This window comes from Molossus molossus, unplaced genomic scaffold (genome assembly GCF_014108415.1).
Source record: "Molossus molossus isolate mMolMol1 unplaced genomic scaffold, mMolMol1.p scaffold_m16_p_6, whole genome shotgun sequence".
Classification (NCBI taxonomy): domain Eukaryota; kingdom Metazoa; phylum Chordata; class Mammalia; order Chiroptera; family Molossidae; genus Molossus; species Molossus molossus.
The window spans coordinates 2,256,907-2,280,422 of NW_023425399.1; the positions used below are offsets into that span (position 1 = coordinate 2,256,907).

The 23,516-nt window shown below is 38.1% G+C and overlaps 1 protein-coding gene across 1 annotated transcript in view; it reads left to right on the forward strand.

Moving 5' to 3' along the window:
* Positions 1 to 9,284: 9,284 nt before the first annotated feature.
* SYCP2 (synaptonemal complex protein 2) overlaps positions 9,285 to 23,516 on the forward strand; it is a 56,300-nt gene continuing 42,068 nt past the window's right edge. Inside the window, exons 1-12 of the mRNA XM_036244645.1 lie at positions 9,285 to 9,308; positions 11,139 to 11,282; positions 12,272 to 12,400; positions 13,904 to 14,008; positions 14,286 to 14,310; positions 17,482 to 17,567; positions 18,214 to 18,299; positions 18,564 to 18,598; positions 19,803 to 19,945; positions 20,030 to 20,082; positions 20,849 to 20,894; positions 21,661 to 21,756. Coding sequence (XP_036100538.1) covers positions 9,285 to 9,308; positions 11,139 to 11,282; positions 12,272 to 12,400; positions 13,904 to 14,008; positions 14,286 to 14,310; positions 17,482 to 17,567; positions 18,214 to 18,299; positions 18,564 to 18,598; positions 19,803 to 19,945; positions 20,030 to 20,082; positions 20,849 to 20,894; positions 21,661 to 21,756 — 972 coding nt within the window. The remainder of the gene's footprint in view (positions 9,309 to 11,138; positions 11,283 to 12,271; positions 12,401 to 13,903; positions 14,009 to 14,285; positions 14,311 to 17,481; positions 17,568 to 18,213; positions 18,300 to 18,563; positions 18,599 to 19,802; positions 19,946 to 20,029; positions 20,083 to 20,848; positions 20,895 to 21,660; positions 21,757 to 23,516) is intronic.

Sequence of the window (23,516 nt, forward strand, 5' to 3'; positions counted from 1 at the left end):
CAATGTGCCTTTTAAAAGCTTAAATATACTTGCCCAGTTGATAACGTTTAGCTGAACAAGAACTTTCAGAGCCTAAAACAGTTACGTTGCTGAGATGTTAACATTTTGTAGTGGGTTGTGCAACTGTTGGGTTGTCTCCTCAAACATATTTTAATGTCTGTCATTTAAGACAATGTCACCCAGGCCTAAAATTAAACTGTACGTGCACAAAATGTTAGCTGGAATGTGTTTTTCTTGTGGTCTCATTACGGAAACAAGGTGTTAGACACTTACTGATCGTTTAAATCATTTCCCAGTTAAGTCTTATTCTTCTCAAAACAGTCAGATTTCGTGCCTTGCTAAAAAAAAAAAAGTATGCTGGCACCCCAGTTTCAGTAGCACAGTTGTGTGTATCTTTGAGAAACTGAAATACAATCTTCTGTGCCAGGTCACTTATGAAGCAAGCACTAGGGGACTGTAGGGGATGGGATAGCATTGTACTTCTCTTACATTGCTTATTAAATCTCATGCATGGAATAGTTGTGTGTGTCTGCCTCCCCCCAGGGTTGTGACCCAAGGGTAAAGCCTGGCACATAGGGGAAGGAAACAAACGTTTATCGTGTCCTCTCTTATTAGCTTGCCCACAGTGCTAGGTGCTATATTTGACTTCATTAATTCTGAAAACGACACTACATGGTAGATAATATCCCCATTTTTATCAATGGAGAGAGTGGAGCTCAGAGAGGTTTAACTAATTCACTGAAAGACCCACAGCTGGCAAACAGCAAAGCTGGTCTTCAAACCTACATCAGAGCCCAATTTTGATGATGATCGAGGTGTTGTTTTTTTTTAATCTCACACCATAATCTAAAAACCTACTTAAAAACAATTAAAATAAGATTAAAATGAGTGGTTGGGGTTCCTTCTTCCTTGTGGCAGTTTCCTGACGTTTACTAAACAGTCCCTACGCTTTTTGAACACACCACTTTGAATTTTTGAAGTGCTGTATCCGTTTCCGAATTGCTTGTATATCTTCCCCAAGCATCGTTGTCTTTGTCATTTTTAAACGATACTAATATACTAAACGATACTGGAACATACTAATGATTCTGCTCAGTATCGCGCCCAGGTGGTGTCAGCCTGATTTCCCACAGGGATCTTGGATTCTGCCTAAAGGAGGAGGCAGCTCCTCCCAGCACCCGCTTCTAGGAAACCTAGGAGGCGAACAGCTGTGGGGCGGGGCCAGGCGGGGCCAGGCGGGGCGTGGCGGCCGCGAAAAGGGGGCGTGGTCGGCGGACAGGGAGTGTGACCGACGGGTGTGCTCGGCCGGCAGCCTGGGGGCGGGGCAGCCGGAAGGAGGGGGCGTGGCCGGCGGACAGGATTCGTGACGGGCGTGCTCGGCCAGCAGCCTGGGGGCGGGGCGGGGCCAGGCGGGGCAGCCGGAAGGAGGGGGCGTGGCCGGCGGACAAGATTCGTGACTGACGGGTGTGCTCAGCGGCAGCCTGGGGGCGGGGCGGGGCCAGGCGGGGCGTGGCAGCCGGAAGGAGGGGGCGTGGCCGGCGGACAGGGAGCGTGACTGACGGGTGTGCTCGGCCCGCAGCCTGGGGGCGGGGCGCGGCGGCTCGGTGGCGCTCCGCCAGGACGTGGCCGGGCGCGGCTCTGCTGCCCTCTGCCGGCCTGCAACCAGGCCGTGCAACCCTCGCGTCCTCGCAGGTTCCGGCGGTGCTTCCCCCGCCTCCCCGTTTCTGCGGCCGCGTCCAGCCCCCACCCCGAAGCGGCTGTGGGAGCCCGGGGAGGGGGTCTCCTTGGGCCCGCGGGCCTTTCTGTCTGGCGTCCTGCCGGCTGGCCGCAGGGCCGCTCGGGCGCGTCCGCAGCACGGGAGGAAGGGGAGAGACGCTGGAGCCGCCTCTCGCGGCGCGACCCCGAGGAGCAGCCTTGCGGAGGAGCTGGGGCCCGCGGGGGTCAGGAGTCAGGGCTGGGGTCAGGGTCCGGCACGCGGCAGTCCACTTACTTGAGGCTCTGCGCCACGCCCACCGCGGCTCCTGCTGTCCTGCGCGCGCCTCGGGCACGAGGGGCGGGGCCTGGCCAAGCGGTGGTGCTGATTGGGCGTGGGGTCGCCCGCACGTAGCGCCGATTGGACGGGCGCTTCTCGCCGATTGGCCGGGCGCTTCCCGCCTTCCGCCGGCCGCCTCAAATACCGCCGCGGACGCTGAGGCGCTGGGACACGACGCCGGGCTGCCGTTGGCTCCTCGACGGGACGCGACGCGACGCCTCCCAAGAGCGGGCAGGTTGGGCCCGGCCCACGGGCGGGTGTCCCCGACGGCGGGGCGCGCGGAGGGAGGCTGCGGGGCCGGGGCTCAGGGAGCCGGCCGGCGGGGCCCCACAGCGAAGGAGACGCTGTTGTGGACACGGCCCGGCGGCGCTGGGGCTGAGGGCGTCCGGAGGGCCGTGCGCAGCCGGCGCGCGGGGAGCGGCCGTGGGGGCCCCAGTCTGTGCCCTGGGCGGGAGGGGCGGGACGTGGACGCGAGCCCTCTCCGTGTCCGGACTGCGTGTCCCCGAACGGCCACGCTGGTTCCGTCGCGCGGGCCGGCTCGGCCCTGTCCGGTTGTCCCCGGGTTTTGGAAACGGGGCAGCCGCGCTGGGGGCGGGGCGTAGCACGAGGCCGGCTGGAGGGAGGACTGCGTGCCCACGCCTGGCCCCGCCCACGCCTGGCCCCGCCCACGCTGCGGGCCCCGCCCCCGCCGCGGCCCCGCCCCTTGCGCCCGACTAGACTAAGTGTCTGCGCATGTCCGCTCGCGTCCTAGGCTCCCTCTCTTACTGTGTTCTGATGGCACCTGTATCCGAGGAGCGATCAGAATGACATGCCCCCGAATGCTGGATTTCGGGGGCGCACCCCAGCGTGGTGCTAAATAGCTGCGTTAACGCTTAGTCCTTATGGAAGAGGGCGTCTTCTAGCGGCTCGGTGACCTTTGCAAGTGTCAGATCTCTGCGGTGGCCGAAGCGGCCTTGCAGTGATCTGCCTTGCTGCTGGCATCCATTCCGTTTGCGGGGGTACGCCTCCCCACTTTGTCCAGCTGTGTGGGGTTGTTTCTTTTTTTAAACCTTAACCCCCTGCCCGCCGGGGTGGCTCGGTGGCTGAGCCTCGACCCTGCACCAAGAGGTCACCCGTGCGATTCCAGGTCGGGGCGCACGCCCAGGCAGTGGGCCAGGTCCCCGGTGGGGGGCGTGCAGGAGGCGGCCAGTCGATGTTCTCTCTCATCGATGTTTCTCTCTCTCCCCCTCCCTTCCTCTCTCTCTCAAATCAATAAAGAAAAAAATTTACACTAAAAAATAAACCTTAACCCCTTTTCTGCCTGACACACACGGTCATCTCGCTGGTTCTCGGGTTTGCCTGTCAGCCGACCTGGACTCAGCCTGCTCAGTGGACACACAACCCCCGGCTCTTCTTGGGGAGTTGTAATTCTGTCCGTGTTTCCGGGTGGTTTTGTTGTTCCTTGTTCTGTGACGCAGTGCTTCGTGAGGACGTTTTCGATCGTGTGCTCGTGGTGGTGGAGAGTCAGCCTGTCACTCGTTTCCTCCCGGGATTAGCCTCCCCTTTCGGCTGAGCGTGTTTGACGTGCGGAATGGACAGCACTACATTTGGGCTCCACTGAATTCAGCCTTCACAGGGAGGGAGAAGGGGGGAGGGACTGTGTTGTTGACTTTACTTTCTTTTAAAAATCGGCCTGTGTAGATACTAATTAATTTTCCTTTTCTTCGGCTGACTTCATGCACAAAAGTAGACTTAGAAACTAAACCGACCTGTTAGCTTTATGGGCCTCTTGGCCACAAGTAATTCTTCTGTGCTGTATTTCTTTTCTTGGAGTATTTTGTAAATGGTATTTAGTTTAAGATGGTCTCGGATGTGAGAGCTTGTCCCAACAGTTGCTGGCCCTAGGCAAAGAGTCAAATGGAGGCCCCTACAGTATATTTTAAGTATTTAAACTTTTTAATGAAGTTTTCACATTGTGAAATAAAATGTTCTAGTCTTCAATCTCACAAATATACCATCATTGCAACAAGATAGAAAAATATATGTAAAGCTATTTTTATGATTGAGTACTGGTAAAATATCAAAGATACTGAATTCACTTATTACGGATATTTGATGATGGACTGGTGCATTTTGGATAAGTAATAAAATAATGACCTATATAATTAATAAACTAGTATGCTGTATTTTTTTATTTTAGCAAAGTCAGTAAATATATTGTAATCTAGACTTTTACTTATTTTGAGTTCTATTGACAGTATAATTTAAGGATTAAAACAATATGTAATTATTCAAAATATACTAATTTGGCCCTGGACGGTTTGGCTCAGCAGTTGGAGCATTGGCCTGTGGACCAGAGAGTCCCGGGTTCGGTTCCCACTAGGGGCATGTACCAAAATATATATATATACACATATATATACATATACTAATTTGAGTATATTTTATCAAAAACATGAAATAAATATAAAATAACTTGTTTGAAAAAATTCTTTGAAATATTAAAATTATTTTTAAATTAATGTTCAACACAAATTATTAATGAACATTAATAAAATTGTTTTAATAAATTATGTCTTAATAAATAAATCTTACTAAATATTTTTATAAAAATAAACATAGTCACCATTGTAGTGTTTGCTTGTCATCTGCCATTTTCACAAGTCCATCTTATGTTCATGCAGTTATGTCTAGATTCACATAGATACAAATTAAACAAGAATGTAAGTTGTTTAGAACTGCAAATGTTTCTCAGGCACTATGTGCAATGGTTGCAAATACTGTGCACAGAGATGCTAGTGATTCCAGGGCCACAAGTTGGAATACAAAGAGAAGAAACTGGACATTTGGACTATTAAGAATCAGTTCCTCCTTGTGCAAGAATCAGCTGTAAGCTCTGCCGGAGGAAGGACTAGACAGTTAATCACTATCTTTCCTCCGACCTGAGATCACTTAGAATGTTCAAACTGTAGCTCCATTCTGAACTAGAGGCTAAAATGCCAGTATCAGCACAACCTACAACTTTGTCTGCGTTGTTTTAGCCTCCCCTCGCCCTTGAAATTCTTTAAACTTGTTTTTATTGTGGAAGATTTCCATCATATACCAAATAAACAGAATAGTGTAATTAACTGCAGTTTTATTGATCCATTTTTCTTTTTCTTAATACTGTTTTTAGTAATTTTGACTTTGCTGGCTATAGAACTCTAGTTTTCAGGGTTTTTTCCCAGCACTTTTGTAATTTCTTGTAGCATAGCTACTTTGGTATCACAGTAATGATGGTTCTTTAACTGAGTTTAGAAGTGTTTCGTACACACACACATATTTATATAAATAAGAGTCTGAGAAGGATTAGTGTAGTTCTTTATTTGTTATTATTTATTTTTATCCTCACCGGAGGACATTGTTGTTCATATAGAATGGGGGCGGGGAGAGAGAAACATTGACGTAAAAGGGACACATCAAGTGACTGCCTCCCGCATGACCTTAACCAGGGCCAGGGACGAATCACAACCGAGGTACGTGCGCTTGACCAGAATCGAACCCGCGACTCATTGATCAGCGGGCAGATGCTCTAACTGCTGATCCAAACAGGCCAGGGCGTGGTGTAGTTCTTTAAATGTATGGTTGAGTTCACCAATGAAGCCATCTGATCCTGAACTTTTTTGTTGTTGTTGAGAAGTTTTTGATTACTGATTCAATCTCCTTTTGTAATGATCTGTTCAGATTTCCTATTTCTTTATGATCGATTCAGCATTAGTAGGTTGGCTGTTTCTTCCAGCTGTCCTTTCTTCTAGGTTGTCCAGTTTGTTGTGTTTATCTCATTTTCATTTCATCTCTGTCTAACCTGCTGTTTAAACCCATCCACTTTGTTCTTAATAATTTTGTTATTTTTGTTTCTAGAATTATTTGGTGGTTTTTCAAATTTTCCGTGCCCTTACTCCTCCCCACCCCATCCCCAATTTCTAGTTCTCTGCCAAAATTTTCAGTCTCATTTAATAATCTTTATGTACACAGTACTTAGTTATTTCAAAGTATTTGTTTAATAACCCTACTCTCTGGAGATCGTATGGGTCTGTTTCTCACCTTTTAATAAGTTCATTCAAGTCTATAAATTGCATTTATCTATTGCTTTGGTTGCATCCTATAGGTTTAAATATGTATACATGTTCTTATACATTTAAATATTTTGTCATTTCCATCTCTTTATATCCCATGGACTATTCAAATGTACATATTTTAGTTTCCAAATATATAGGAGGTCTGAGGCTACCACTGTAGCTGATTTCTAAATTTTTATTGCATTGTGAGAACAGGGTATCTATTGGTTTATTGAATGTTTCTGTTTGTTTTTGTTCTGGTGATTTTCTATTCTATTCTTTTTTTTTCTTTATTGATTTCAGAGAGAGAGGAAGGGACAGGGAGAGAGAGATAGAAACATCAATGAGAGAGAACATCAATTGGATGCCTCTTGCATTCTCCCCACTGAGGATTGGGCCTACAACCTGGGCATGTGCCCTGACCGGGAATCGAACCAGCAACCTCTTGGTGCAGGGGTCAACGCTCAACCACTGAGCCACACCAGCCGGACATGATTTTCTCTTTTATTCTTATTCAGAAATGTCCTCACAGTGTGTCTAGGTGTATTTTTCTTATTTATCTTCCTTGGAAATGAGTGGACTCTTTCAAATTGTGGATGTTAATATTTATTTTGGGAAAGTTCTTGGCAATTTTTCAACTGTTATCACCCCACTCTTTTTTATTTTTAAATTTTTTTCTGAAATTCATATTGAATAAGGTTTTGGAATGTCTGCATTTCTCCTATATATCCCAGCTTTCTCTCTGTATTGTCTTTGTGATATTCTGGATTATGTCCTCAACCTGGTTTTTCTGTCCCAAGGAATATTTCCTCCTGAAGACAGCTACCCCTCTAAGCTTTAAGGCCTATGGGTTGATATGGGTTGCTAACCTGAATTACTTACTTATCTGCATATTTGAAATGATATTTTCCCTATCTTTTTTTCTATTCTTTATCTATAAAGCAAGTTTATACATGCACACATGCATATATGTGCTTATATACATATGTATATATAAACATACAAGCATATTTTAAGCTAAAATATTAAAACGTGATATAATATTTTCAGACAGGACCAGGCTAAATTTCTACCTTATGCGAGGGCCTGGGAAGAATAAAAGAAAGAGTGAAACCAAGCAGAAAATAGGCTAACTCCTTCTTAGGAACTGGGGAGGCAAAGAGTGTGTCCCTGCATTTCCAATATTTTCCAGGTCAAATCTCTATTAGTTGACTGCAGTGACTAACTACAGAGATCCTGGAATCCTTGTTGGTGTACTGAAATCCCCAGCTAGCCACAGACTAGACTGGCCCCTCTAATAGTTAAACCAGGATAAATAAACACAACCAGATGGGGCAAAGCCACAGTTAGGTCCTGGATAGATTTGGATGGAGTGGCTGGACTCCCAGCTGTTTGACTGCCAAGGCTAGGCTTGGTCATTTCATTTCCCTCACAATAACCCAAACCCACAATTTACTGATCCCATGTTTTAGACCCCACTCACCTGCATTTGGGCAAGAATTTACTGTACTTTCAGTAAGATATATAAGTATAAATTACAAATAAAACTAAAGCCTTCCTTTGGCAGATAGCCAATTACAATTCCGTACGACTTCTTACTCCTCTTTCCCAATGAGCCTCATAAGCATTCCAACTGTCCTGAGTCGTATAAGTGAATGTATGTCTATCTATACATGCGCACACTTAAATATGTATATATACATGCTTACAGCTAGACATATAAATATCACAAAGTTTTTTTTCACTGTACGTATCATTTGGCAGCGTAGTTTTAACCACTTAAACTTGACTACAAATATCTAAAATTCTGGACCACTTTATTTAACTATTATGTTCACAAAATGACCATATATCACATTTTATTTATTTCTTACCCTCCCTCTCATTCCCAAATCCCATCTAGGTGTTTTTGAATCATTGCCTCTCAAAACAATGCTGCAAAAACATTTTAGACCTGGTTCTTTATACACGTGGAGCAAATGTTTCTTTGGGGATCAGGATTTTGTCCCCTAGAGTCAATCTTTGGAAATGCAAGAGATTTTCTTACTCACCCTTTTTCTATGCCGTATATGTATTTCCTCATGGGCACTTCAATCTCTCTACTGGCATATCTGCAAGAAAGTAGACTAATGTTTCTTGTTGTCTTATGGGTACAAGTCCTCTATTACTCTTGAATTAATGAATTAATTGCCTCTGTATTGGATTTTTTGTTAATTGTAGATTGTTTTTAAACTGTTCTAGTGCTATCTAGGAAAGATTGTAGTATTTCTTTTCCTTTATAGAGCTAACCTCCCAATTGAATTTGGACATTTTAGATACTTTTGTTAAGATGGTAGATGGTGCTTAATGTAACCCTACTGTTTGCTGTTTCCATTCACCTTTGAAGAGAAAATGGGCTTAGGTTATCTTTTCCTTACTCCTTTTATTGAATTTTTGTGTATTCTCATATATCTTGTTCTTTGGTAATATACTCACATATTCTTCCTTCTTAACTGGTTTTTTTTTTTTTTTTTAATCCTCACCCAAGGACACTTTTTGATATTTTGTTTTTAGATAGAGTGGGAGGGAGAAAGAGAGAGAGAGAAACATTGATGTGAAAGGGACACATCGAGTGGTTGCCACCCACACGACCCAACCAGGGCCGGGGACAAACTGCAACCGAGGTACGTGCCCTTAGCAGGAACCGAACCCGGGTCTCTCCAGACCATAGGCCAACGCTCCAACCGCTGGGTCAAATCGGCCAGGGCTTAACTGTTTTATTACAAGTCTTTCAGACATTAATTCAAGATTATTTTTCTTATTTTTCCCCAAAGTAGAAACAAATATAGCAGGACTTTTGGATGAGGGAGATCCCGGTTTGTCTTCTTGCACTAGTTTTGTCACCTTTTAGCAGGGCTTTTGGCATTTTAAGTAATTTATTTAAAGAGAAAATTTGAATAAATGATCTTCAGGCTTTTCTACAGAAACTTCTTTGGCCAAATTAAAATGAATAATTTCATAAATAGTGAGGAACTTAAAGAAACAATATTTATTGCCTTTGGTATAAGCAGCAATGCTTATTTATGTGTATTAAGATTTTAAATTGTAAATATGTGGAACAGATTGTAAGATACAGCAAGTGTATGTTTTCTTTTATAGGTGTTTGTTCTGACCTGCCATTTGAAAATTTAGTCAAAATGCCAATAAGACCAGATCTCCAGGTATGTGGTCCACGACCAGAAGCAAATACTTTATTTTAGTTCCTGAGATCACTTTTTGTTCATTTATAGGTATTAAGTGCTATATTTTTAAGAGGAGACTAATTTAAATTAAAATGTTATCCTTTCATTTTTTTTCAATAGATTTGTTTTCAAAGCTGTATTTAAAACATTTGAAGTATAGATGCTAATTAGTGTGTGTGTGTGTGTGTGTGTGTGTGTGTGTGTGTGGTGTATACATCTGTCTCTCTATATATTTTATACATTGAAAGAAATCATGCATTGATTCATGTATAAAACTTATGCCTGGACATTATCATATCAAGGTTTAAAATTGTAAGATACTTCATTTAGGTAAAGAGTAAGTTTTAGCTATTTAACTTCTATGCAATTCACCCCCAATTCTGGTGATCAGATTGTAGTATGAAAAGTACTTATTAATGATGTTTACATTAATACTGGGGATGGCAGGTTTTGTAAAGATTATACAGTCATACGCTGCTTAATGATGGGGATGCTTTCTGAGAAATGTGTCATTAGGCAATTCTGTCATGCAAACATCACAGTGCACTTACACAAACCTAGATGGTCTAGCCTAGACCACATGGTGTATAGCTTATTGCTCCTGGGCCACAAACCTGTGTAGCATGTTACTGTACTGAATATTGTGGGCAATTATAACACAATGGTAAGTATTTGTGTGTGTATCTAAACATAGAGAAGGTATAGTCAAAATATGGTATAAGATAGAAAATGGTACAGCTCTGTAAGGCACTGGCTATGAAGGGAGCTTGCAGGACTGGAAGTTGCTCTGTGTGAGTGAGTGGTGAGTGAAGGGGAAGGCCAGGACATCACTGCACTCAGGCGGACTTCGTAAACACTGCGCACTTAGGCTACACTGAACTTATTAAACAACATGAGAGGAAATCAAACGCAAGAGAAAATGATGCAGTCAAGAGAGGCAGTAAACATGAGATGTATGAGGCTGCTGCAGGCCTGATGGCAACTGTTCTACAGCAGACGTCTACAAGTAGGGAGCGTGCGCTCCGAAGTGATACAAAGTCTAGTGTGGTACATAAACCAGTAACAAAACTGTTTATTATCATTATCAAGTACTGCGTGCTGTATGTAATTGTACGTACTATACTTTTATATGACTGGCAGTGCAGTAGGTTCGTTTACACCAGCATTGCCATAGATGTGAGTAATGTGTTGTGATAAGAGGTTACGATGTCACTAGGCAATGGGAACAGTTCAGGTTCATTATAATATTGTGGGACCACCATCATATATGTGGTCTGTTGTTGACCCAAACCTCATCATGTGGCACATGACTATAAATATGTAATATAATAAATTACATGTGTGTTGTGTGTGTACTGCTTAAGTCAGGTTGGGTGGTATAGTTTCTAAATAGTGCTTTTACCTGTTTTTATGCATATTTTAACATTTAAATCTCATTAAGAATTTGATAGATACGTTAAACTTTTATCTATGGTATTACAGATTATTTACTATAAAGTTTATTTTACTCCTTTTATTAACAGGCTTTTGTTGAATTCAACATAATGATGACTTTCCAATTTAAGACATAAAATAGAAAATTAGCAAAATATATTTTTCCTACATAGAATCTTATCAAAGAAACTTAATCTAACTACTTTACTCCAATTTTAAGAGTGGAAAGTTTTTTTAAAAAATAAGTGTGAATTCATATTGTGTAAGCCCTTCTGAAAATTTTCATGTGGAAACAATTCTCAAATTACTAGATTGCATAAGGTTACTAATTTTGGTTTTGATTCAATATCTGTTCCATTAACTATATTTCTCTAGCAGTTGGAAAAATGCATTGATGATGCTTTAAGAAAAAATGATTTCAAACCTTTGAAAACACTTTTACAAATTGATATTAGTGAAGATGTGAAGATTAAATGCAGCAAACAGTTTTTCCACAAGTTGGATGACCTTATATGCAGGGTAAATATTTTTGGTCATTGATTGTTAAAATTATTAGATAGCAATCTACTTTCCAGGAAGAAGCATTCCATTGGAAGAGATGGATAAAAAGGCTTTGGCAAGTTTGCTTACAATTATATAAACAAATGCTTATTTTACTACTTACTTTTTTTTTAATTTGACAAGCTCCAAATAACATATTGGACCATTTTCTAAATAAAGTATTCAAAGACCTGTGTTTACAGAGTTACCATTGAGGAGAAATAGTGTACCTGTTGGAAGTTTAAAAAACTTGATCTATTTTTTTAAAAATCTATCAGCATATTCTTCATGTTATATAGACAATGCCTAGTGTTTGTAAATATAAAGAAATATATATATCCAAACCCCTGGACTTGATTTACCATATGCAAGGGAGGTTTATATGTGAGAAAATGTGATTACTGACCGTCCCTTCCAGTACTTGAGATTTGCTTTGACTAAAAGATTAAGTAAATATTTCTTGTATCTGTTAGATACATGGAGCTTTTTAGAATGGAAGGTAACTTTGTATCATAGTCTAACGTTTCTTGAATTTACACAGATCTTCATTTTTTTAAACCCTCACCCAAAGATATGTTTTTATTGATTTTAGAGAGAAGAAAGAGAGTGAGAAAAAGAGAGAAACATCAATTGGTTGCCTCCCAAATGTATCCCGACTGGGGATCTAACCTGCAACCTACAAATGTGCCATGACCAGGAATTGAACCTACAACCTTTTGGTGTACAGGATGATGCTCCAACCAACTGAGCCACCTGGCCAGGGCCAGATCTGCATTTTTGTACTGAGTTTGTTACTTACTGGCTTTAAGTTGCTTTTTTAAAAAACCATATTTTGTCCTTTGCCCTTGAAGATTATAATCATGGCTGACTTTCAGGATTTATTTGTGAGGATTATCAAGCTTTTAGCTCAATGCCATTCCATACTCTTTTGTGTTAACAGATGTTTAAATGTATACTTTTCATTTCAGGAACTTAATAAAAAGGATATCCAAAATGTTTCAATCATTTTGATTTCCTTTGGAAGATGTGGCAAAAATATCAGTATTTTGGGGCAAGTTGGACTTCTAACTTTGATAAAACAAGGACTAGTGCAAAAGATAAGTATAGAATATGTAACATTCATGAGAGGGAAATATGATTAAAGGTGTGCTTTCTAATAAAATAAATGGTTCAAACTGTTGAAAAAATAAATTTGGAGACTTTGTATAAAACTTTGAGTTAGCCCTGGCCTGTTTGGCTCAGCGGTTAGAGCATCGGCCTGCGGTCCAGAGAGACCGGGGTTCGGTTCCCGCTAAGGGCATGTACCTCGGTTGCAGTTTGTCCCCGGCTTTGGTTGGGTTGTGCGGGTGGCAACCACTCGATGTGTCCCTTTCACGTCGATGTTTCTCTCTCTCTCTCTCCTTCCCACTATATCTGAACAAAACTTGGAAAAATGTCCTCGGATGAGGATAAAAAAAAAAATTTGAGTTAAATATTTTTATAACCTGAAGTATATTACAAAGATAAAGATCACAAGGAAACTATGCACAGGCTCCTTGATAATCATGTGAACTTAAGGTCACAATTCTCCCTAGGGACTTTACTTGGTTTATTTTCTCTTTTGCTCATCTTAATCACTATCTAACTTTATTAATTTTTTTTTTTTTCCATCCTCACCGGAGGAAATTTTTCCATTTTTTGTTCAGGTAGAGTGGGAGGGAGAGAGAGGAACAGAGAGAGAGAGAGAGAAACATCGATGTGAAAGGGACACATCGAGTGGCTGCCACCCGCACAACCGACCAGGGCCGGGGACAAACTGCAACTGAGGTACGCGCCCTTAGCGGGAACCGAACCCGGGTCTCTCAGGACCGCAGGCCGACGCTCTAACCGCTGAGCCAAACCGGCCAGGGCTAACTTTATTAATTTTTATATTTATTGTCCATCTGCCATGTTAGAATTACAGGATATTGACTTTTTTAAAATGTTTTCATTGATTTTTTAGAGAGGAAGGTAGAGAGAAAAACATCTATGTGAGAGAGAGACATCAATCGGCTGCCTCCTGCATGCCCCCTACTGGGTATTGAGCCCGTAACCTGGGCATATGCCCTGACTGGGGAATCGAACCGGGGCCTCTCAGTCCATGAAACGACGCTCAATCCACTGAGCCACACTGGCGGGCTAGGATACTGATTTTTGTTTTGTTCATTGCTGGATACCCAGTGCCAAGAACAGTGTGTCTAAGATGTAGTTTACATTCAGATACCTGAATTTATTAAAAGTAAAGAATACCAAGAATTTTCAAATAGTAGCAGTGCCAAAAGACTAACTTGTGATGATTTATTTTCATCCATTATATGAATGTACCCGAACTAGAAATTTGAAGGGGGATATAAAGGCCTTCTATGTAGAATTAGGATTAACTTTATCTATTCCCATCTAAACAGTGGGAAAATGCAGTGAGTTAATGACAATGTTTGAAAGCATACATTTATTTTGATACAATACCGGGATTTTTTTTTTTTTTTAATTTCTTTATTCCTAGGTTTCCTATTTATACAAAGATAAATAAGTACATTCTCAAAATTGAATTTTAAGTAACTAGTATATACATTTTTCTTTACATGGTTACCTGGTTTGAAAAATCCAAGGAGATAATTTTGAGTCGAGGAAATTCAAAAGATGAAGCTGTTATAAATATGATAGAAGACTTATTTGATCTTTTGATGGTAAAGTCACATTAATTAACCAATGTTATAAAGCATGTGTTTATTTAAAAACATTTGTCTTCTATATGCCTTAAGAGCCTAAAAGTCACTAAAAGATTGGTTTGTGACTTGGTTGGATTAACCTGTTCCGACTGTATAAAACATTTATCCTGAATAATGTAATTAAATAATAAGTACTAATGTGGTGAGTTCAAATGTAACCTGTTATTTTAATACTATTTTTAATGGTTTATAATGTAAGATAGTAAATTATAAATATTATTCACTTACTTTTCAGGTCATATATGGCATCAGTGATGAAGGTATAATAAACATTTTATTTTTATGGAACAGTAATTTGCAGTTAGATTTTTAGTATAATTTTGCAATTCTCATAGCATTTTCCTAATACTGTATTACGAATTCATTATCTAATTCAGGGATCAACAGACTTTTCTGTAAAAAGCCAGAGAGTAAATATTTTAGGTTTTGTGGGCCAAGAAAAAAAAATTGAGGGTAATATGTAGATACTTATATAACAAGAAAGAAAACAGATTTCCACAGATGTTTGATTGATGCAATTCAAAATATAATTATTGAGTACAATGTTTTAGTAATACAGGTATACTAATGTGGAGAATAGTGCTCTTTTTTGATGGGATATTTCACTTATTTAGGTTCAAAGTTTTTGCTGTTGTCAAAATTGATTACAAATATTAATTTGTTAATGCTTATCTGTCATGAGATTTTATGTGTATTGTGTTAGAAAATGTCTTTTCACACAGATAATGATTTTTAATTAAGCATATTCATCACTTGGAACGCATTTATAGAATTATATTAGGTTCTTGTCTTAATATTTGCCTTTTAGAATGTCATTGCATTGCAGATTAATCACTTTCAATTGAAGGTTAAGTGGAAGCTCCTCAAATGCACAGTTAGATTTTAACATATGGAAATTTTCTCTTGCAATTATATCAATGTCCAAAAATGCTGCTGGACCTGTAGTTGGAACATGAAATAAATATATCCCCTTTATAGGGGATTCTTACCTGTGTAAGAAGTAGGGATGGAGATGTCAATTCCTGTTTTAACCTTTGACAGCCCAGGAAGTACAGAAAGCAGTTTGGTTTTACTCATAATGCAGATAACTTTAGTTACATTGAAATGACTTTACTGAAGTATAAGTATGGCACAGTTTTGCCTTGTAATTTTGGGTTGAATTCATTAAGAAACATTATCAACTCTGCAGCACAAGCTATTTACCAAAGTCATTCACTGGTAACTGATGATGGCCAAGTTCATGAGAGTGAATGAAATTCACCTTGACAATGCTGGTTCAATAAAACATGATAGACTCAAATATTTCCACAGAGTACTTGCTGATGAATAATACAGCCTTACAGAAATGGGCAGTGGGTTGAATTTGGGGCCATAGTTTGCTAACCCTTGAGCTAATGGAACAAAATTTTCAGTCACTGAGAACTCTTCCTTTCACTTATGGCTAGCAGGTGTCTGGTGGCAAGCAATCAGTTCAAGTGATTATCTGTGTTGCTTGAGGAAGAATTACCTAGGATTGGTAATTGAGGCTGGTCAATTATTTATACATAAAGGAACAGCTGCTATTTGCTGCCTTCAAAGCCAAATGGTTAAAGATCAATTGCTGTTTTGTTAGCTATGAGTAAAGGAGATTTCCCTATTAAGATGGGAAAATAGCCCTGGCCGGTTTGGCTCAGCGGTTGGAATGTCGGCCTGCAGTCCAGAGAGACCTGGGTTCGGTTCCTGCTAAGGGCATGTACCTCGGTTGCAGTTTGTCCCCGGCCTTGGTTGGGGTCGTGTGGGTGGCAACCACTCCATGTGTCCCTTTCACTTTGATGTCTCTTTCTCTCTTTCTCCCACTCTATCTGGACAAAAAATGGAAAAATGTCCTTGGGTGAGGATTAAAAAAAAAAAAAAGATGGGAAAACTAATAGACTTGCATTTTATGTAGACACCCCTCAAAATGTTTATATTTTGCAGAAGAGTTTTAATTTATTCCTCATTTTTTATTTTATTTTATTTATTTTTTATTTTTTTTATCCTCACCCGAGGATATTTTTCCATTTTTTGTCCAGATAGAGTGGGAGGGAGGGAGAGGAAAGGAGAGGGAGAGAGAGAGAGAAACATCGACACGAAGGGACACATCGAGTGGCTGCCACCCGCACAACCAAACTGCAACCGAAGTACGTGCCCTTAGCAGGAACCGAACCCGGGTCTCTCCGGACCGCAGGCCGACGCTCTACCCGCTGAGCCAAACTGGCCAGGGCATTCCTCATTTTTTAAAACATTTTTTGAAAATGTCTTTGAAAAACCATATGTACTTTTAGTTGAACTACTACACAAAAGATATCATATATGATAGTTGAGAATTACATAGATATAAAATTTTAGGCCATTGATCATCAGCAAAACGTGGTTGTCAGATTTCAAAATCATTGCTACGTCTTCAAGACCCAAACGCTCTGATCTCATCTGGAGACTGTCCCCTTGATCACTGCTCTCTTTGCTATTGCTTTGCTCTGTGTCAGCACGTGCCATCTCCTCGACAGTAGACCGATCTCAGATACACTCATGGCTCACTCTTGAATTCATTCAGTTGTTTGCCCAAAAACCACTTTGAAATAGCCTTTCTAAACAATTTTCTCTAAAATATACCCAAGTACTACTTAAAAAACAAAAGAGTAATTACTGTTTATTTCAATAGTAGTTTAATGCTGCTTTTTTTTCAATGATTTCTTTGCAATTAGCATAACAATCTAGTCTAAATTCTTACATTTTTAGGAGAGAAAACACTCTTAAACTGCCAGTGATTATAGTGATCCAACAGGTTTTTTTTTAAAGTAAATTATTATATCTTTTCTTTTAATTGAGTGATTATTTTTTTCAATATGGTCACTTTGGAAGGTTGTTATAGTATTGCTATTATTTAAAATTATTTTTAAATTTGCATTATAAAATAGCATGTGGAAAATTTATTTAAATATACTTAGTCTTTTGAGAATAGGATTGGCTTTTAGAAACAGCTAAAGATATTTAGATCTTCATGAGCTTGAGGGGTATTGATGGCTATTATAGAATTTTTGAGTATTACTATTAATGAGGCCAGTTTTCTAAAAATCTCAATATAGAAGTTTACACTTTTGAATTATATTTATTTCATCCAAAAAAAGTGCCTTTGGTGCCTGAAAGGAGAAGCTGGATTTGGATTCCTTTGCCAGAATTAAGATCAGTCACATCTATTGATGGTTTTTTGTTTGTTTGTTTTGTCAAAGCTACATAGCTAGTTAGTAGCAGAACCAGGATTAAATTTTATGCTTTCTGAGGCCCAGGGCAGTCAAGTGGACCTTCTTCTAAAATGAAGTAGTACTTCCTTTACATTAACTCATATAAATAAAGATTGCCATTTAAAAGAATTTAAAATACTCATATATCAATAACTTAACACTTTTATTCAGGTAAAAAGCAAGTAGTGGAAAGTTTCGTACCTCGAATTTGTGCCCTGGTTATTGACTCAAGAGTGAATATTTGTATTCAGCAGGAGGTAAAGTCATTTGTTAGATTTTCTTTTGAAACCTAAAGATGAGAAAGTGATGGAAATTTGGTACCAATTTATTAAATTGAATAATTTTACCTTGGCACTAAATTACTTATCATGTAGTATATATTTATTGTCTTAACAATTCATTGCCTGACATAATGAATATGTTACTTAAATATTTATCAAAAATTTATAAGCATGTCTGTTTATGTATACATATAGCTCATGTGAAAATAAATTATATCATGTAAATATTAGGAGTTCTTGAGTAGTTAAATGCTAAAAATAAAGTGTTATAGTGTATAGATGTGTGTACATTTGTATAGCCATAAGACTAAATATTAATAAGGTAATATTTTTGCCTTCCTAATTCTTAAAGTAATAGTAAACATGTCATATTGCAAAGAGTATAACTGTACAGAAATCATGGTATATTTATTTTTTTATATTCTGTGTTTTATGGGGTTTTTTTGTATTTACTGTTTTATGCTTTATTGTCTTTCCTCTGCCTTTCTCCATTCCCTGCATAAAATGAGATGATTAAGAAAAAGATAGGCTTTTAAGTTTATGTATTAGAATATTTTTCTAAATTCTTAATGTTTTACTGAATATAAAATATTAATAGATTATCTCTTCTTTTCTTTTGTAGACTCTAAAAAAAATGAATGCTATGCTTGACAAAATGCCTCAAGATGCCAGGAAAATACTCATTAACCAAGAAATGTTAATTCTCATGTAATAATTTGTACTATATTGATTTAATTAGTGGTTCAAATCAAGAATTTAAAGGATGTTTTATAAGGCAATAAGGCAACTGTGAATTGCATTAATAATTTAAACTGATAAAACTGTTGTAGGTTTCTAATATAATTTATGGATATAATTTCTGCAAAAGTATATGATACTAGCCAATTGTAAATTTTAGTGACCCTCCCCCCCCAACATATGGGCTTTCTGTTTAATTGATACTAGTATATAATCTGTTATTTTGATTCATAGGAATAGTATGGGAGAAAGGATTTTAGATGCTGGAGGTAAGTTTTTTCAAAATGTTTATATTTGAATTATTACACATTTAATAGAAAGTATCTTTTTAGTAAAAATATATTACCATTGTAAATGTAGTGAGATTATGTGAGGGAATTATACACAGTATATAGTCAAGCAATTTTAATTACTTTAGTAAGTAATTAAATGATAAATATTTGTGGGACTGAAATAATGGTTAAGAATGACAGTAGGAATTTTTAAATATAATTTGTGCCTACATAGTAAATTTATGAATAATAACTTGATTTTCTAATAGATCTGAATTACTTTTGCTAAGAAATTTCTCAAATTGTATTTTATGAAGTTAGGAAGTTAAATATTCTTGGGATTTATAGATTTATTTATGTATTTTGCATTTATCTTCAGATAGAGGGGGGCGGAGAGAGAGAGAGAAACATCAATGTGAGAGAGACACATCGAGTGGCTGCTACCCACATGACCCCAACCAGGGCCAGGGACAAACCGCAACCAAAGCATGTGCCCTTAGCGGGAACTGAACCCAGGACTCTCTGGTCCACAGGCCAACGCTCTAACCGCTGAGCCAAACTGGCCAGGGCTATAGATTTATTTATTTAGTTAGTTAGTTATTATTTTTTGTGTGTGTGGTACATGCCCCTAGCAGGAACCGAACCCCGGACTCTCTGGTCCGCAGACCGACGCTCAACTGCTGAGCCAAACAGGCCAGGGCTATAGATTTATTTTTAAACAATGTGTTTATTAAAAGAACTCAAATTTTCTTTCCTAAGTTTCATATGAGAAAATTTTGATATAGTGATTTACCTATAGACTAAAACCACTGGCTTAAAGTACTTGGAATAACTTTAAACATCATGTTACACAAAAGGAAAACAATAATTCTATGATTTATATGCTATTGTATGAGTTATTTTACAGTACACAACTCTAATAATAATGGAATGGCAGAGTCTTGGAATATTTAGGAGTTTCTTTTAAATATCCTTTTAAATTTTTTTTATCACTCCTGTTAGTAAATTTGTTTTGTATTTGGGCTGTATTCATTCCTATAATGATGAGCTAGTTCTAATTCATATGAAGAAGATGGCAAAAGATAAGTAAATTACACTAATATTTTCTTTATCTTGTTGGTTCTAATACCTCATAAAATATATCGACTTTTATAAACTGAATTTTCACAATTTCAAATAATACATTAACTTTTTTTTCAAGATTATGACTTACAAGTAGGTATCGTAGAGGCTTTATGTAGAATGACAACAGAAAAACAAAGACGAGAACTGGCATGTCGGTGGTTTTCAATGGATTTTATTGCTAATGCATTTAAAGGAATTAAAGACTCTGAATTTGAAACAGTAAGTAGTATAAAAAGAACAAATTAACAATAGTTTTTGAAAATTACTATGCTTTTTAAAAATCTCTCTTTTTAAAAAAATTAGGATTGCAGGATTTTTCTCAACCTCGTAAATGGAATGCTTGGAGACAAAAGAAGGTAAACTTAATGTAGATTATTTAATCTCAGGAATGAAAATGTAAGGCTGAGTGATGTAAATTCTTATCATTTTGATAATGACATAAGAGCAGAGGTTTTGTAGTGCCTGGCACCTTATAGGTGCTCAGGACACACTGGATGACTGAGTTCACATTTACTTTACTTACTAAGGAAATAATAGAGTGAGGGGTAAGTGCAAGGAGTCATATTATTTGGATTTGTAGGTTTCTCTCTCCCTTTTCTTACATTGGGCAGATTATTCACCCTTACTCATCTCTGTTTCCTTAGCTGTAAAATAAGAATACTAATAATATCTACTTAATGTGTTTATTGTGTGAAATAAAGGAGATAATTATATGGTAGTGCTTACAATCATATCTGACCAAGGAAGTACCCACTGTTCAGCCATTTTTATTAGGAGGAGTATCACTTCTCTTCTTTTCCCATCTGTGTTCTGTGGGAACTCGCATTGTATCAATAGTACGAGCTAAGATAGGAATCTCTGCTCAGAGTCCACAGCATGGAATGTAATAGGTACAATCACTTCAGTCAAAACAATAGGTTGAGTAGCATGTAATATGCTTTCTCTACAGAAACAAATTTCCATTAAACTCTTTTAAAAAGTAATAAAGGAGATATGATTTTATTTAAATCGTTATGACCACTGCCTGATTTTCTTTTGATTCTAGGCATGATTTCTATGGCTAGTCAAGCTTATGCTGTTGTAAAGGCTTATTTTTTCTTTACCTCAAACTTTTTATTTCAGGGTCTTTACATTTCCTTGTTTATCGGCATTTCTTGGTAAATATGAGGTAAGTTTTAACTTTAACATATGTTTTATTCATTGAATGAATTTTGAAGGAAGGGTCAAGTGAATTACAGATTAAAAATTGTCAAGAACATTAAAAATAGTCATAATTAGCTCTGGCTGGTTTGGCTCAGCAGTTAGAGCGTCGGCCCATGGACCAGAGTCATGGGCTTGATTCCGGTCAAGGGCGCCTTTCAGTCCCCGGCCCTGGTCGGGGTTGTTCTGGAGGCAACCAGTCAATGTGTCTCTTTCACATGGATGTTTCTTTTTCTCCTTCCCATTCTGTCTGCAAATAAATGGGAAAAAAAACCCTTGGGTAAGGATTTTTTTAAAAATAGTCATAATTAGATCACAAATCCAGCTGGTATAGTATTCTATATCTAAGAGACAAAACATGGCATATTTGTAGCCGAGGATAAATGAAATACAAAGGCTGTACTTCAGATTTTTTTGTTTCCTTAATCAGGTTCATTATTGATTTATCATTCATGAATATATTCAAACTAATACTCTCAACCTTTATTTGCACTTGGAATATTCGTGATTGCTTGGAGCTAGCTAATTTCTGTGTAAAATACTAAACAGCAATTTAAAATTATTTCTAAATTTATTTAAATGCAATACTTGTCTCCTCTGTCTTCCTTTACAACTTCCAGCTATCTTCTTTAAAAAAGAAAAGGAAAACTCAGCCTTTAATTACATGATCATAATCTCTGTTGTCACTTTAACAGCATATAAGTTATATTAGTTTCATATGTTTATTTTATTAGCTGCAAATACCATCAGATGAAAAACTTGAGGAATTCTGGATAGATTTTAATCTTGGGAGCCAGACTCTATCATTCTACATTGCTGGAGATAATGATGTAAGTTTTATTCCCTGTGTACTATTTTATATGTATATCTAAAATGTCTTAATTTAAGAATGTAGATTTTATTGTATATTATTGTAGCTATTTTAATATATTTCAGTGTTATCTCTAATTTTAATTAGTATAGTAACGTATCGAGCTAAACAGAAATAAAAACTACTTATTGCAACAGAAAAATTAATGCTAAATTTTAATATTTGTTTTTTAACATAAGCTTTTCACAAATAAGTTACATTTAATGTCAGATAAAGTTTAACATTCACATGAATAAAGTGAATTGAATCTAGAAAAAACGGTTACTCAAATAGAGAAGCACTCAGAAAAAAACATTAACAGATAATGACTATGGTCTTATTTGTTCAAAAAATCTTCTATTTGAAAATAGTGAGTTGATTCTTATTTGGTAGTATTTGGAAGTGAACTTTTGTTCTTTTCCTCCCATGGTATATTGTAGCTATGTTTAAACCTTCCAACCAGATGGTATATTTTCTACTGACCTCTTTTTAACCAGAGGAAAATTCTTGAGCTTTTGTTTTCAAATAGCTACTGCTTAATGTTTTGTACTTTGGGACACTTCTAGCTCAAACTTTATCATCACTTTACCAAAATCCGAGTTGATTAAAATTTAGCATTAATTTTTCTGTTGCAATAAGTAGTTTTTATTTCTATTTAGCTCAATACGTTACTATACTAATTAAAATTAGAGATAACACTGAAATATATTAAAATAGCTACAATAATATACAATAAAATTCACTAATCTAATTGTGGCTCCTGGTATTATAATGAAGCTTTAGTCCTTTTAGTTGATCTCTTGTAAAGTCCTGCTTTTTTTCCAGTTCAACTCTTACAGATGAACATTAATCAAATGCCTTTTAGGATTTCCATACATCTTTAATTATTTTTATTTTATAGTACTTCTTAGACTGCTTAATTAAAATGGAGTTCCAAATACCAGCACTGCTTCTCAGGGGCACGGACATTTTTCATTAGTATATTTATTTCTTCAGGATTTTTAGGAGTATTTTAACTGGATTTTCTTCAGAAACTGGACTTCATTTTGGGAGAAGAGGACAGAATCGTATTGATGCAGTTTCTGCCTCCAGTCAACTTGGTGCAATGGATGATTCAGACAAGAAAATATGCAATATAGTATTAAATGTGACTGGGATATATGAAGTGCATTATAAGTATTTAATACCTGTTATTATCCAGACACTGATCTAGAGATGCTGGGATATTCTTCTTTCCCAGAATATAGTATTTAGAACCCTTTCCTCTGGATTGCTGTAGCAGCACACTAGTCCTGCCTTCTCTCTCATGAGAAGCACTCTACATAGAGTAGCTGCTTTAAGCCCTTCTTTTGTCTTTATCATGGCATGTGAGGGTCTTGATGATCTTACCGCTGGCTCTTGCTCTGACACCTCAGACCATTCTGTATGCTTTCTATGTTCCAGCCACATTTCCTTCATTCCTGTTTCTCTAATACGGATTATGCCCATTTCAGCTCTTTCTTCTTGCCAGTTCTTCTGCTTAGAAACCTCCTCCAGATCTTTGTATCTTAGTTCCTTTCCATTTAGATTTCAGCACAAAGATCACCTCTTTATAGAAGTGTTGTCTGGTAACTCAACCTAAAGTAGCCTCCCAGCCACATCACAACACATTGCCCTGTTTTATTTTCTTATAGTAGTAATTTGCACTTAAAATCTTTGTTTATTGTTTGTTTGTTTATTTTCATCCCATTGAAGATTAGA